Here is a 15,212-nt window from a genome sequence, read left to right as displayed (position 1 = left end):
GCCTAAGAAGATATCCATCAAGGCATTGCCACAGCAGTAGGCAAGGTTTGGACAGGTTGCCTTAAAAGGGGCAATCTGGGATTCAAAACAACAAAGCAGTCAGTCCGCCACTTAAAAGTTACATTCTTCAAAAATCAACAGCTATACATCAATTACAAAATGGATGTACCAAATCCCAGATAAAATAACAAACACCAAGTAAACGTTGGATCTTACACATCTTTGATATCTTTAAAGCTACAGTATAGGAAGTTAGGGATCTTGAGGCGGTTAAGGTAGTCTAGTAAATGAGTTATTCTACCTTGACAGGAGAGCGGGTCATCATTTCTCCAGAGCCCCGGGGGAAGATCCTAGCCTGGGCGATCATCTCCAACACACTGGTCTTCCCTGCACTTTGGTCTCCCACCACCACCACCTATAGTATAGCACAATGGAGGGAGGGAAGGAGGGGAGGGTTGGACAAAATGGGTGTGACAGATAGTAGAGGCTTAGCATTTCATAACAACGCCTTTTACAAGAGGAAATAACGTGGCCATACTTGCGAACATAAGCAACCATTTCAATTGAAACAGTTTCTCCGGCTCAAAAAAGCGTATCAGCCAATTCAAATCGTTCACGTAGCTGGTGTTCCAAACACTTGTTCATGGGAAGCGCCCTAAACACATCTATTGTGTTAGCGTGTTGAAAAAGGGACGTAGCCTGCATCCAACAGCTTGAAGATCGAGAATGGATTTAGTAAGGAGCTACCTCGTTCAGCCTTGTGCACAAACGCACTGCTATTGCCTAATAATCATAGGGCATATGCTATATTACACGGACGTGCGCACCTAAATGTAGGCGTACAACATTTTATCATCATCTACTTTGTCACATACGAGTTATTTGACTCGAGGAGGATGGGCATTAGTGTACAGTAGCTAAACAAAGTGCACATAGCTATAGCCTTCATTCATTCACCGTTTAGCAGTGTACCACCTAGAAGCGATGGTGATAATGGTAGCCTACATGAATTCTATTTGACAAATCCATAAGGCTCTTTGGTTTTTATTTTTAGGATACTTCAATGTTGTACGGTCCTCATTTATCTGGTTTGCAAAAACGCACGTGGATGTGTGCGAAACGGAAACGTGGGATTTTGTCATATATGCGAAAGCTTGAAAATGTTGTCTAATGTTAGTAGCCTAGTCAAGGATGCATCAAATGACTATTCAGTCTTTAGATTTTCTTTAGGAATGTTATATTTTAAGAAACCAGAGTACTTCTCAAACGAATGAGTGTATACTAGCAACAAAACACAACCACCAAACCAGACAGGCAAATTCAGGGCATCAAATACTTTCAAAATATAAAAATCATCTGGGTATGATACATTTTTGCATCATATGTTTCTGCGTTTGCATCATAAGGGGATGATTTCTGTATTTTGAAAGTTACATATCTTGAAAACTTGCTAACAGTAAAACATTTTGGGACTATTTTAACAACGGACTAATGAAACAAATAGCAAAAGTGAGTTTTTGGGTGGAATCTTCCTTTAAATGTTTGTAGAGGTCGACCGATTATTATTTTTCAACGCCGATACCGATATCGATTATTGGAGGACCAAAAAAATCCAATAGCGATTAAAAATCGGCAGATTGTTATTTATATATATGTAATAATGACAATTCTAACAATACTGATTCAACACTTATTTTAACTTAATATAATACAAAAATAAAAATCAATTTAGTCTCAAATAAATAATGAAACTTGTTCAATTTGGTTTAAATAATGCAAAAACACAGTGTTGGAGAAGAAAGTAAAAGTGCAATATGTGCCATGTAAAAAAAGCTAACGTTTAAGTGCCTTGCTCAGAACATGAGAACATATGAAAGCTGGTGGTTCCTTTTAACATGAGTCTTCAATATTCCCAGTTAAGACATTTTAGGTTTTAGTTATTATTGGACTATTTCTCTCTATACCATTTGCATTTCATATACCTTTGACTATTGGATGTTCTAATAGGCACTACAGTATTGCCAGCCTAATCTCAGGAGTTGATAGGCTTGAAGTCATAAACAATGCTGTGCTTCAAGCATTACGAAGAGCTGCTGACAAACGCAGGAAAGTGCTGTTTGAATGAATGCTTACGAGCCTGCTGCTGCCTACCACCGCTCAGTCAAACTGCTCTATCAAATGTCAAATCCGGAAACTATCATTTCCAAAACAAAACGTTTATTCTTTCAGTGAAATACAGAACCGTTTCCTACGGGTGGCATCCATAAGTCTAAATATTGCTGTTACATTTCAGAACCTTCAATGAATGATATGTCATAATTATGTAAAATTCTGGCAAATTAATTACGGTCTTTGTTAGGAAGAAATGGTCTTCACACAGTTTGCAACGAGCCAGGTGGCCCAAACTGCTGCATATACCCTGACTCTGCTTGCACAGAACGCAAGAGAAGTGACACAATTTCCCTAGCTAATATTGCCTGCTAACATGAATTTATTTTAACTAAATATGCAAGTTAAAAAAGATATACTTGTGTATTGATTTTAAGAAAGGCATTGATGTTCATGGTTAGGTACATTGGTGCAACGATAGTGCTTTTTTCAGGAATGCGCTTGTAAATCATCACCCGTTTTGCGAAGTAGGCTGTGATTCGATGATAAATTAACAGGCACCGCATTGATTACTTGCAACGCAGGACAAGCTAGTTAAACTAGTAATATCATCAACCATGTATAGTTAACTAGCGATTATGTTTAGATTGATTGTTTTTTTTATAAGATAATGCTGGCTAGCAACTGACCTTGGCTCCTTGCTGCACTCGCGTAACAGGTGGTCACCCACCTGGTGTGGTTAGCTTAGGGATAATGTGTGCCATCTTATCTAAGGGGACCAGCTCCAATTTAGCGTTCTGTCATAAATCAATTTAATTTAATTGGCTGATACACATTGTGAGCCGAAGGAAACGGTTTCAATTTTTAAAAAAATGGTTACTTCTGTTGCCAAGTATGGCTCCAATATTTATGGTATCTACTAAAGAAACATGTACATAAAAAAGAATGTCTCCCTAATTTGATTGTGTTTCCTGACAGCCATGACCATTTGGTTTATCCTTACCCTGGGTAGGTGATCCTGGGTGTTGTAGTTGGAGTCAAAGTCTGAGAGGATGTCCAGGACCTCAGAATACATGTCAATCAAAGACTTCTGTAGAAGGAATACAGATGGAATAATACTTAGGGCAATGCCTGATGGGAGAATGAGTCTATTTCTTCAGGAGACAATGTTTTGAAACAAACTCATTGATTAACTTGTACTACCATGCAGAACACTGTTGTGCGTATGTGCATGACTGTGTAAGTGTGTGTGTGTGTGTGTGTGTGTGTGGTGTGCGTGACTCACACACACCTTGATCTTCCTCTGGTGGATGCCCTTCTCGTCTTTCTGCAGCACCACTTTCCTCAGGTCCTTGTTCTCCTTCTCCAGTCTCTCCAGCATGCGCTGGTACTTCATCTACGCACAAGAGAGAAAGATCAAGCTTTAACATCAAATACTCAGTCCATTTATCAAAGTAAACTGGATTTTTGTAAACCTGACTTTACAAGGTCAATGTGGTACCTTACAAGTGGAGTCGATTTAAGGAAAGATGTGGACCATTCAGTCCATTTACCAAAGTAAACCGGATGTATTTATTTTATTGGCCCATCCATTTGATACCGGATCCAGCGTGCCTGGCACCGATGATCACACGACGCTCAAAGACGCTTAGGTCACTCGTTTCGCCCATTCTTACAATAAATTGAACGGTAACTGAACGCGTTGATGCCTGTCTGCCTGCTATGTTTAGCAAGCCACGGCCACGTGACTCCATTTTCGTGAACAGGTTGGTGTATTAATAAACTGTCTGGAGAGTGTATATAACATTCTGTTGGTGGCAAGAGTTTCAGATTTTAAACTGAAAAACTTCAAGTGTTGAATCAAGCGTGGTTTTGTGTATCAGTTCACACACAATGTGCCATGGAATCGTTACATCGGAAATCTCTTCCCAGCTATTTTGCATCCAGTAAACCAGATTTTTATTATGTGGAATAAAAACGTGGGGTCTATTAAACAAGGAAGGACATGGACCATATTGGGCTGTACCTGAGTTCGGAGCAGTTCCTCTTGAAGCTGGTCCACCTTCTCCTTGTCTGAAGACTGGAGACAGAGAGCAAGTTTATTAACCCTCTCTCTCGCACGTCTGGGACGTTTAACCCATCACCCTCTGTGAGCCACTCCAAACCCACTGAGACCACTAGCATCATCACAGACAGCTAACGTGCACGTTACATTACACAGACCAGCGGGCACCACAGCGGAGGAAAGTCAAGTTAATAGAAAAAAAGGGGGAAAACTGATTCCAGTCCAGGTTGTAGTCATTTGTTTGGTCTTAAAATGTAATACAGTAAATCAACGTGCAAGAATCACAGGCACAAGTCAAATCAGTCCCTGGAAAAGACATCTGAATTATACCAATCATCAATCAAGAGATCATTATCAAGATTATTACAGCATGATTAAACATGATTTTTCATGACTTCAGCAGCCCCCCAGATTAAGAGTTCCACACCTGCAATGCATTTTTGAGAGGTGGAGATCACAAAGCAGAGACAGAAGGAGACAGAGCACCAGTGAGCGGATGGATAGGGACAGCAAGAAGGGACAACAGATTAAAACACACACGTACAGTACACACACTGATAGATGAGAGACAGGGGCTATAGCAAAGGTGATTGTGCTAACTACGTGCAAATTGCAATGTCTTGATAATAGGCTATAGCAGTTAATCTGAATAGTGGACTAAGAAGAAAGATCTAGTACTGATTCCTACATCCTGATATAGGCCTATACCCAGATTTCACTGTATAACTGACATTTAGGATAATTCCAGAAGTCCACAGCACACCATGCAGCGGGGTGTCCCTCCACTCCATGCAGTGTAGGTTGTCCGTACATTAGTGAAGTGTTACGGGAGGACCATTGGCCGTAGTCCAGCGGTTCGCATGAGATAGGGAGACTAAGCTACTGCGGTACTGAACTGGTGGACAGGTGATTGAGATTTCCAGGCATCAGACATGCCATCCCACCAGTGGCACATCATAGCAGTCACAGCACACTGCCCTGAGGGACACCATGTGGATGGATGATGTTTTCCAATGTCTCGCTCACACTAATGGGAAGTTTGCGGGGGATGACAGGGTAGTATGTTTGGGTAGGTTGAATAAAGCGAGATGTATGTTACTGTAATGCAGCATACAGTGCCTGGTGAAAGTATTCAGCCCCCTAGGCATTTTTCCTATTTTGTTGCCTTACAACCTGGAATTAAAATAGATTTTTAGGGGGTTTGTATATTTTGATTTACACAACATGCCTATCACTTTGAAGATGTAAACTATTTATTATTTTGAAACAAACAAGAAATAGGACAAAAAAACAGAAAATGTTAGCGTGCATAACTATTCACCCCCCCAAAGTCAATACTTTGTAGAGCCACCTTTTGCAGCAATTACAGTTGCACGTCTCTTGGGGTATGTCTCTATAAGCTTGGCACATCTAGCCACTGGGATCTTTGCCCATTCTTCAGGGCAAAACTGCTCCAGCTCCTTCAAGTTGGATGGGTTCCGCTGGCGTACAGCAATCTTTAAGTCATACCATAGATTCTCAATTGTATTGAGGTCTGGGCTTTGACGAGGCCATTCCAAGACATTTAAACGTTTCCCCTTAAACCACTTGAGTGTTGCTTTAGCAGTATGCTAAGGGTCATTGTCCTGCTGGAAGGTGAACCTCCGTCCCAGTCTCAAATCTTTGGAAGACTGAAACAGGTTTCCCTCAAGAATTTCCCCGTATTTAGCGCCATCCATCATTCCTTCAATTCTGACCAGTTTCCCAGTCCCTGCCGATGAAAAACATCCACACAGCATGATGCCACCAACATGCTTCACTGTGGGATGGTGTTTTGGGGGTGATGAGAGATGTTGGGTTTGCACCAGACAGCATTTTCCTTGATAGCATTTTCCTTGAAGCTACATTTTAAGTCTCATCTGACCAAAGTACCTTCTTCCATATGTTTGGGGTGTCTCCCACATGCCTCTTTGCAAACACCAAACATGTTTGCTTATTTTTTTCTTTAAGCAATGGCTTTTTTTTCTAGCCACTCTTCCTTAAAGCCCAGCTCTGTGGAGTGTACGGCTTAAACTGGTCCTATGGACAAATACTCCAATCTCCGCTGTGGAGCTTTGCAGGTCTTTCAGGGTCATCTTTGGTATCTTTGATGCCCCTCTGATTAATCTCCTCCTTGCCTGGTCCGTCAGTTTTGGTGGGCGGCCCTCTCTTGGCAGGTTTGTTGGGGTGCCATATTCTTTCCATTTTTTAATAATGGATTTAATGGTGCTCCGTGGGATGTTCAAAGTTTGATATTTTTTTTATAACCCAACCCTTATCTGTACTTCTCCACAACTTTCTCCCTGACCTGTTTGGAGTGCTTCTTGGTCTTCATGGTGCCCCTTGCTTAGTGGTGTTGCAGACTCTGGAGCCTTTCAGAACAGGCGTATCTATACTGAGATCATGTGATACTTAGATTGCACACAGGTGGACTTTATTTAACTAACTATGTGACTTCTGAAGGTAATTGGTTGCACCAGATCTTATTTAGGGGCTTCATAGCAACGGGGGGTGAAGACATCACGCACCACTTTTCCGTTTTACATTTATAAAAAAAAAAAATTGGAAACTATTTTTTTCATTTCACTTTACCAATTTGGACTATTTTGTGTAGGTCCATTACATGAAACCCAAATAAAAACCATTTAAATTACAGATTGTAATTAAACAAAATAGCAAAAACGCCAAGGGGGTGAATACTTTTGCAAGGCACTGTATGTAGGCTAAATAGCATAAGCAAACTAACTTACTAAGACAAAAGCAGCTAGACCAGAATGAATTCAAAACTGACCAGAAATTTGCAAAGTGATACAAAAGATGCTGTTAATTAAATATTTTCTAATTATCATTGCATTGTATTCAGCGATCAGAAAGTAACACTGCACAGTACAATTTGTTGCTAGTAGCATATAGCCTAAGCTATAAAAAGACTGCGGTTTAAATCAATGACTAGAGATTCAATAAAGTGCACCACAGTGCCTTCTTGTCCACTTCACATAGGATAGTGAGCTAGGAAGGAGCTCTAGGGTTGCTAAATGAGACAAATCCAAATGGTATAGGACCACAGGAATTTCATCCACCAATCTCATAAACAGCATTCCATATAAAATGACTCAGCAAATCTCCATTAGTGTGAATTTAAACGGCAGGGGGTTTGTCCATCCTGAGGAGGGCTGGTGGGTTTGTGGGCAGTTCTACTGTTTACGTTCTGAAGGGGGCTTCAACAGATGAGGGCTGGGTGGTGGGAGGCGGGGGGGTAGGACCTTCACCTTGCGTTTCTGCTGAGGGGGGCTGGGACTGGGGTTCGGGGTGGTGGTTGGCATTGGCTCGGGTATCAGGCGCGGGGGCGGCGGCGGGCGTGGGGGTGGGCTGGGGGCGGGCTCTGGGCTTGGCCGTGCGTTTTTGGATGCGGCGGCCCGCCGGACCTCCTCCTCGGCCTGCTGGATCTGCTGTTGAATGAGAATGAGCTCGCCGAGCAGACCCTGAGGGACGTCACAGTGAGAGAGAGGCAGGAGCAACACAGCTGTCAACACAACCTACTGTACCCGTCAGTCCAGCAACCCACTGACCAACCAACTAAGCTGGAGCTGGGGCCAGGGCTGACCTACAGATAGACAACCCAATGTCGATCTATGCCTAGCCTATGCCCATCAGCATCGATGGTCACCATTCTGTCAAAGCTTGGGGGTAAACTGAATCAACGTCTAACTCCTAGATCTTGCCACCATCATCGGTACCCAACAAAGTCAATCTTTCTCTGTCAAAGAGTCTCCAGAACAGACTTTGCCAGTCTGGAGATCTGAAAGCGGACGAAGCAACTGATACCGCAACCAGTGTCTCTCAGCCAGTGGCACACGGGGAAGGATTCTGTAGAGTAATGGTTTCTTAGCAGTCTTGCATCACTATGGCTTTTATAGTCATACTAAAACACAACTGACACCCTGCAACTTAAAGAATGATTATGCTCTACTTGGCAATGTAAATATGACAAATGAACACTCAAGAAATTATGGATTGAGGTCTTGAAGAAAAAAAGCCAATGTGTAGATGTACTGGATACATTATTGAAAGTGGATAAACTATTTAAAGTGTGCCTGATATTCAACACATGTAATTTATATTGAAAATTGTATTTTCTGCTAAAATCAGCCTGATGATTAGCGAAGCAAGCTGCACTGGGAATAGGGTTGCAAATGTCACAGGTTTTCCAGAAATCCCATTTGGAATATTGCTGGAATCAGGAGGGAATAAGCAGGAAAATCAGTGAATCCTCTAACCAGGACTTCTGGAAAACCTGGGAAATTTTGCCACCCTAGCTAGCAATGAGTGATCTGTCAAGGATGGAGCAGAAAGCTTGCTGCAGGCCAGTGGGAGATGAGCTAAGCTTCAGCCCAACGGTCCCCAAGTTGGTCTATGATAATGTATTTTTCTTTTTTTTTTTAAATCACGTTGGGACCACTGCTTTCGTTTAAAAGCAGGGTAGAGGTATATGGACGCCATAGATTGTCTAATCTTCAGCCTATTGTTCTACAATAGTTCACTCTTTTTAACATATGAAAGTCACTAGGGTTGAACAGTGTGAAAACATTAAAAGCAGGACTATTCCATTGAACTTGAGGACAACAGCGGAAGAGCCCCTTGGGAGCAGAGGAACAATACAAAATGGGCAGTATGTGAAGACAACGGGAATGGAACAGAGGAAGATACTAAAGTGCTGTTCAGAAGCTAAAGAGTATCATCTCCTGAACGCAGCATGAGAAAAATGGAAAAACAACAACACATATTGAGGAGCATGGGGGGGGGAGCAAGGGCAAATATCAGCAAGTGCGTATAGCCTATATGATTTTCTAGCCATGATGTAATTACTCTGTAAGATTGAGGACTGAATGATCACCTCCATGTCACAAATGGCAAAAAAAATAAAACATACCTGCATTCCCTAGCAGGAAAAAAATATCATTTTGTACATGTGACAAAATAAAAGCTGGGAAACGAACCTCAGTTGTACAGAGTACAAATCTCTGCTATTTTCAATGGTCAACAACATACAATATGAAAAACAACTTATCCATAAACAGGCAGCCAGAATGGGGGTCAATACCATACTCAGCCCAGTAAAAATAAACAGAAATCCAGTTAATAACCTGAATACTGCCCTTTACCTCTAGTAGTTTTCAACTCAAGAACTGAATCTCACTTCATTTCCCAAATTGCCTGGAGCTGAAATGGAATTGCCCCAAACTGTGAACTCAACAAGCAGCAACAAGCAGCAGTTTCTTTCTACAATGAGACACAGCTATATGTCACAGGGAGCGAGGCTGCGCTAGTAGGGCGGTGCAGAGCAGACTTGCCTTCTTGAACTGTTTGTCGCTGGCCTCCGGTGTGGCGGTGACCGGGGCCTCTGTGGCTGCTTTCACTGGAGTGTCCCCAGGGGCTTCTGCTAGGAGACAACAACAAAACAGTCACTTATAACACTTGACAAACATAAAGTTACCCACACATGATAATACATTATCTTTAATAGTTTATTAGCAATAAGTAATAATGAGTCAAAAGTATTGGCATGCCCAACATTAGAGAGGCCTTTATCTATGCCCCAGATCAGAAGCAGCACCCGGTCCCACGTGACATAATCTCAAATGTTTGGAAAATATTGCTCACAATAGAAATTGCTAATTGGCTGAAAGCCGTGGTATACAAGACTGTATACCACCGGTATGACAAAACATTTATTTGTCCTGCTCTAATTACTTTGGTAACCAGTTTATAATAGCAATAAGGAACCTCGGGTGTTTGTGGTATATTGCCAATGCACCTGTATCCAGGCACTCCGTGTTGTGTCGTACTTTAGAACAGCCGTTAGTCGTGGTGTATAGGCCATATACCAAACCCCCACGGGCCTTATTGCTTAAAAACTGCCCTCGAGTGTCATGGAACAACAATCTCTCGTCCAGCCAATGAAAGCCCCGTCAACAACAAGCCTGGCACATACCGTACAGGACTGCGTCCCAAATGGAACCCTATTCCCTATATAGTGCCCTGCTTTTGAAAAGAGCCCTATGGGCCCCATGTCAAAAGTAGTGCACTACATAGGGAACCACTTGGGACACGAAAGGAATACACCTATTGTTTTAGCAAGTCAAAGAAGAGGGAGGGATGTGGTTCGAGGTGTTGGCATCCATCAAAGACACTGCGTTTCTTCCAAACATTTGAGAAGCATCAGCTACCAGCAGACAAGGAGAGCCCTCTCAGCCAAGGATAAGGGATCCCATAATGTAAGTACAGGGCGGGGGAGCCCAGGGAAGCCAGGGAGAGAGGAGGAACTTGAAAGTCAAAACACAGAAACACACAAGCAGGACAGACAAAAGCCAGTCAGACTAAACTACATGACAAGGGAGAAGAGGAGATTATGCAAAACAAACACACTGTATCTGTTGTTAAGAGCACTGTAGACCAGAAGGATAAAGATCGTAATTATCATGTCCAATTAAATTCATTCCAAGTATGTCCAATTCAGTTTTCTGAGGAATTGTGTTTTTATAGAGGAATTCAATTACACAATGAGACAGTACACAAATTGTCCTTCTCTGCACCCTTTTGATATCAATATGACGTAAGGATAAATCCTCTGCATCAATTAAAGCCTGTGTGTCAATCAAAGCACACTCTGGTACTACGGCCACCCAAAAGACAAATCCTTCCATTAATAATTTGTCATTGGTGTCTCAAACAGCAGCATAGGGTACCACAGCATGAGTCAAAATACCCATAAAACCTAGCAGTCAAACAGGGAAATGGTTCCAATCGTTTTTCCACCGTTCATTTTTCCCCCATTGGTGATTTTAGAAACGCTTCAAATAATGGCTGTGTTTCGTGTAGGCTTACCCTGGCGTGACGTTTTGATAACCGTGTAAGTCTCTCTAGGACCAGGTGACTTTTAATATATTCACTTGTATTTTCCCGCAAAAAAAATGAAATGCTTATTAGCTTCTAACGTGGCTATCATAAAGAACTACAAAAACCATCGTGATCTGGACGAGCTTGTCGAATCGAGGCAAAGGTTGGAATCTCTGAATTAACTATCTAATGTTAGCTAAATGTAGTAATGAATAAATTGGGATAAATTTACTTAAATTGACAATTCTGTGAACTGTCTTGTGCAAGTTTCAAATAGCTAATTAGCATTTTCAAATATGAGAATAAATAGAGCAGAATATATGAATAAAAGTCACCTTGTCCGAGAGAGATTTACATGGTTATCAAAACATACCACCAGGGTAAGCCTACACGAAACACAGCGCTTATTTTAAGTGTTCTAAAATCCCCAATGGAAAAAATGTATAGTTTAACTGCTAGGTTTTATGGGTATTATGACACCTCCACTGTGATGCTCTATTGGACAAATAAATCAGTTGGTAGTCTGGAAAGCCAATCGTAATGAGTTAGGAGGTGCCAATCCAGGAACACTTGACATCGTCTTTGGCTCCAAACCACCGTTAACCACGCCTGCAAGGGTGCTGCTGCACACACACCAACGTTGGGTATTCAAACAGCGCCAGGGAAGAGAGTGGAGGGGCTGAGTGTGGGGTGTACACACCTAACAACAGACGCAGACCAGAAGCTCCTTCACTACCCACACTCACACCTGTGAAGAATGCGGAGGGGGAGGGGGGTGGGGGGAGGAAGAACACAAAAAAAAAATCAAAAGACTGAAGCAAAAAGGGGTCAGAGCAGGGTCACTGCTGGGCACATGTGGCAAGGCCCTGCTGCCAGAATGTGAGCTTGTTGTTGTGGCTGCATCGTGCAAGTCCAGAGGCGATACCATTGACTACTTGTGCAATCTGGGCACATAACTGTGATACTACTCATTATAAAGGATAACTAATCGATTGGCCTAATTTGACTGTGTGAAATCAATGGATTGGTACCGTTCACTTATGCTCATCACATGCATACAATAGTAACATTGTCAAATGACTAATATTGACCCAAATTATAGTCAGTTACTTTGGAAATTACACTTAGCCCATAGAGATCCTATTCAATTGCTAGAGGGGCAATGTCATAAACCATCAAAGTTCCAGAATGGGGTGAAAATGGCAGCCATATTAGTCAGGGAGAAATCCAAACTAGTCTAATAATTGGAATGAATGGCAGTAGAGGCCAAATCCCTCTTTTGACAGGACAATAAAAGGCGTGTGATATCAGAAATTGTGTAAAACAATTGTCTACCCAAAATATTGTCATATAATTATACACGCAATCTATATGGGTTTCATACAAATTTGATGTATAAATAGCTTCTCAAATATATGTAAACGGACCATAAATGTCTCCATTTTTGTTTTCTTGGAAAACAATAGCAGTATTCGTTGCATTTACAACTTGTCTAAGTCGTAACGTCAACTGATTTCAGCCAGTGTATGGCTGTGGATTGACTGCATTGTTTGAATGAACTGTTGGCTGGTCATTTTAAACATTTATGGAATCATTCCTCTAAAAAAAAAAAAAATTAAAAACTGTCTGGCTTGCTAGGTAACAAATATACAGTGTGGACACATAAAAAATAAATGACTTTACAATATCTTATCACAGCACTGGAAAATCATGGATGCCCAACTCCCTGACCAAAATGGCTAAGCTTTAGCCCAGCATAAGAAGGTTCCTGTCCATTCTCGTATTGTAAATTCCTAAATTTGTGACTTAGCCTATGAAAACAGCTTCCGTCAGTACATACTTAATTATAGTATGATTTGAAAAATGTCAATCATAGAGACGGGTGGAAATTGCTCCATAGCTCTCGAGGTGTATTCATTAGTGCACGCCGCAGCAAAATGTTCGGCAAGGGAAAACATTTAGCAACGAAGACAATAGTTTCTTATTGAACAAATTCAGGTAAGTCCCTCCCCATTTCAGCCTATTTGCTTCCTAGTGAATACACCCTAGAGAGTGTGGCCTCTCTCCTCACTTCCTCTGGACTTCCAGCAAGCAGCATACTGAGCTGCACTATTTCAACACAAAGCAGTCCAATTATGGTGTTAGATACACTTCACAAGAACATCAATGATGCAAAAGCCCATGTAGGAGGCGGGAAAGTGAAAAGTGATTGGAACTGGCACTGTAAATTCGCGAAAATAAAACATTTAACTCTTTGTTTGCTGGAAAGTAGATTGCTACAGTAGGTAATGCAGGTGTGATTAGACAAGGATTGACAAAGCCCACTTCAAATTCAGATTAGCAATGACGTGGAGTGCGACTTTCTACCACTTGGAGCAGGTGCTATAGCTATTCTGGATTCATAAAGCTCAAAACGTTTCGCACTTCTGCCACATTATCTAAGATCTATTAAAAAAAAAAATCGAATCCTGGGCAAAAATAGTTGATTAACTGGTTTGTCCAACATTGCCATTTTATGCTTCAGTATGCCCATCTTTTCTTTTTGATCTGACAAGACTGTGTACTCACCGGTGGATAGAATGCTCTTGAGGAAGGTGAAGTTCTCTCCTATCTTATCAAAGTCAGGTAACTCGGGAAGGAGCTTGGCAATCTCCTCTAACTCAGGCAGAATTTTGGTTAGTTTATCTGTGTGTAGAAAAGTGACATATGGTTAGTGGAGTTTACCATTTGAACAAATGTTGTGCTCCTTGCATCAGACTTAAATGAACCAAACTAAATGAGCAGCCTTAAAGACGGAATCCGCAGTAGGGGAAACAGCGCCACTGTCCGCCCCATGGCCATTGTTTTGTTAACAAAGCAGAGCTGGGGAGCGTTGCACATAGAAAAATTGCAGTACATATGCTGCTGTTCTATCGCGCTTGCAATGATGTCAGCGGGGGGGGTGAAAAAACAGTGTTCGTTGTTTGCAGCAACTCCGTTGTTGGAATATCGCAAAACGGATGTGGCAGTTTCACCAATAAGGATTCCAGCTTTAAGAGAAAGATAGCAATGGCTCAGTCTGAATGTTGATTTAACCTTTTTACAATTCACATCTGAACAACCACAGACACTGCACTGACTGGGAATAAACCAACATGACAAGGTGTTTAACAGTTTCAAGTTCACAGACGTCTAATGAGGCATTTTATGGCATACAGGGGACACACCTACCTAGGTCAATTTGATCACTCAGCTCCCAGACAAAATCAGGTATTACCCAATTGTATGCACTCATATCAGGCAGCATATCCTTCCACTCCTCATAGGTCTGGAAGAACAGAACATAAGTGGCATTTCAATCATATGGTCAATTTACAATTCTAGATGTGATAATGGGACATAAAAAATACCTCCATTAAAGACTAACAAGAACAACATTTCAAGGAATGGGTTAGGAGACAATAAGTAAGGGCTATGTGTTCTAGCGGAGTGGCACTAACCTTCCACGGAGATGCATTATTTTCCAGAGAACGCATAGAGCCTCGAGTTGATCATCCCGCGACTATAAATTAACTATGGCTGTGACGGACATGGAATTGTGGATGATGGTAACTGGCCAACCAAAAGACGGTCACTGTAATAACTGTTAGAACAGCAGCAAATAAATAAATGGATGTGCAGATATAGAAATAGAATGAATGGAACGGGCGTCCCCATTCAAGCCAATGGTGCCATAATGGGTGGACTGGCGGCCATTGCAAGTTGACGCATAGGAGCAAAGCAGGAAGTTATCACGTTGTTAAGAGTTCACATTACGGCAGAAACGGACTCAACTGCACGAATGCCCGGCCGTCCCGTCTTCAAGTATCTATTCGTTCCACAAAAAAGGTATAATTAGTTGATGTTATTTTATTTTCATCCATAACTATCGGTGACACGGTTATAGAGTAATTGTGTCAGTCCTAAATTCAACACATTTGCACCTAGAAACGTGTTCAACATTCACTGAAGTAGCCAGCAAGTTTACTAGATAGTAGGGCTGTGCAGAGTACTCGGACAAAACAAGTATCATAACTGATATGGAGAATTTTCTGAATACGATTATGACGCAAGTATTTTTTGTAATTATCCGTGATCGAAATAA

The 15,212-nt window shown here is 41.6% G+C and overlaps 1 protein-coding gene across 11 annotated transcripts in view; it reads right to left on the bottom strand.

Moving 5' to 3' along the window:
- The window catches only part of LOC106613511 (dynamin-like GTPase OPA1, mitochondrial), a 60,360-nt gene that overhangs the window by 41,503 nt on the left and 3,645 nt on the right, over positions 1–15,212 (bottom strand). The window contains exons 3-11 of one of the 11 annotated variants that reach the window (XM_014215848.3): positions 14,300–14,396; positions 13,658–13,774; positions 11,790–11,837; positions 9,544–9,632; positions 7,462–7,674; positions 4,136–4,189; positions 3,395–3,505; positions 3,113–3,199; positions 302–415 (exon numbers count right to left, since the gene is read on the bottom strand). In XM_014215848.3, coding sequence (XP_014071323.2) covers positions 302–415; positions 3,113–3,199; positions 3,395–3,505; positions 4,136–4,189; positions 7,462–7,674; positions 9,544–9,632; positions 11,790–11,837; positions 13,658–13,774; positions 14,300–14,396 — 930 coding nt within the window. The remainder of the gene's footprint in view (positions 1–301; positions 416–3,112; positions 3,200–3,394; positions 3,506–4,135; positions 4,190–7,461; positions 7,675–9,543; positions 9,633–11,789; positions 11,838–13,657; positions 13,775–14,299; positions 14,397–15,212) is intronic. The other 10 variants (XM_014215850.3, XM_014215849.3, XM_014215853.3 and 7 more) reach the window with 10 other exon arrangements.

The sequence above is a fragment of the Salmo salar genome, chromosome 10, assembly GCF_965601325.2.
Source record: "Salmo salar chromosome 10, fSalSal1, whole genome shotgun sequence".
Taxonomy (NCBI): domain Eukaryota; kingdom Metazoa; phylum Chordata; class Actinopteri; order Salmoniformes; family Salmonidae; genus Salmo; species Salmo salar.
Note: the sequence above shows the minus strand (reverse complement) of the source record. Positions and strands in the feature narration are given on the sequence as shown.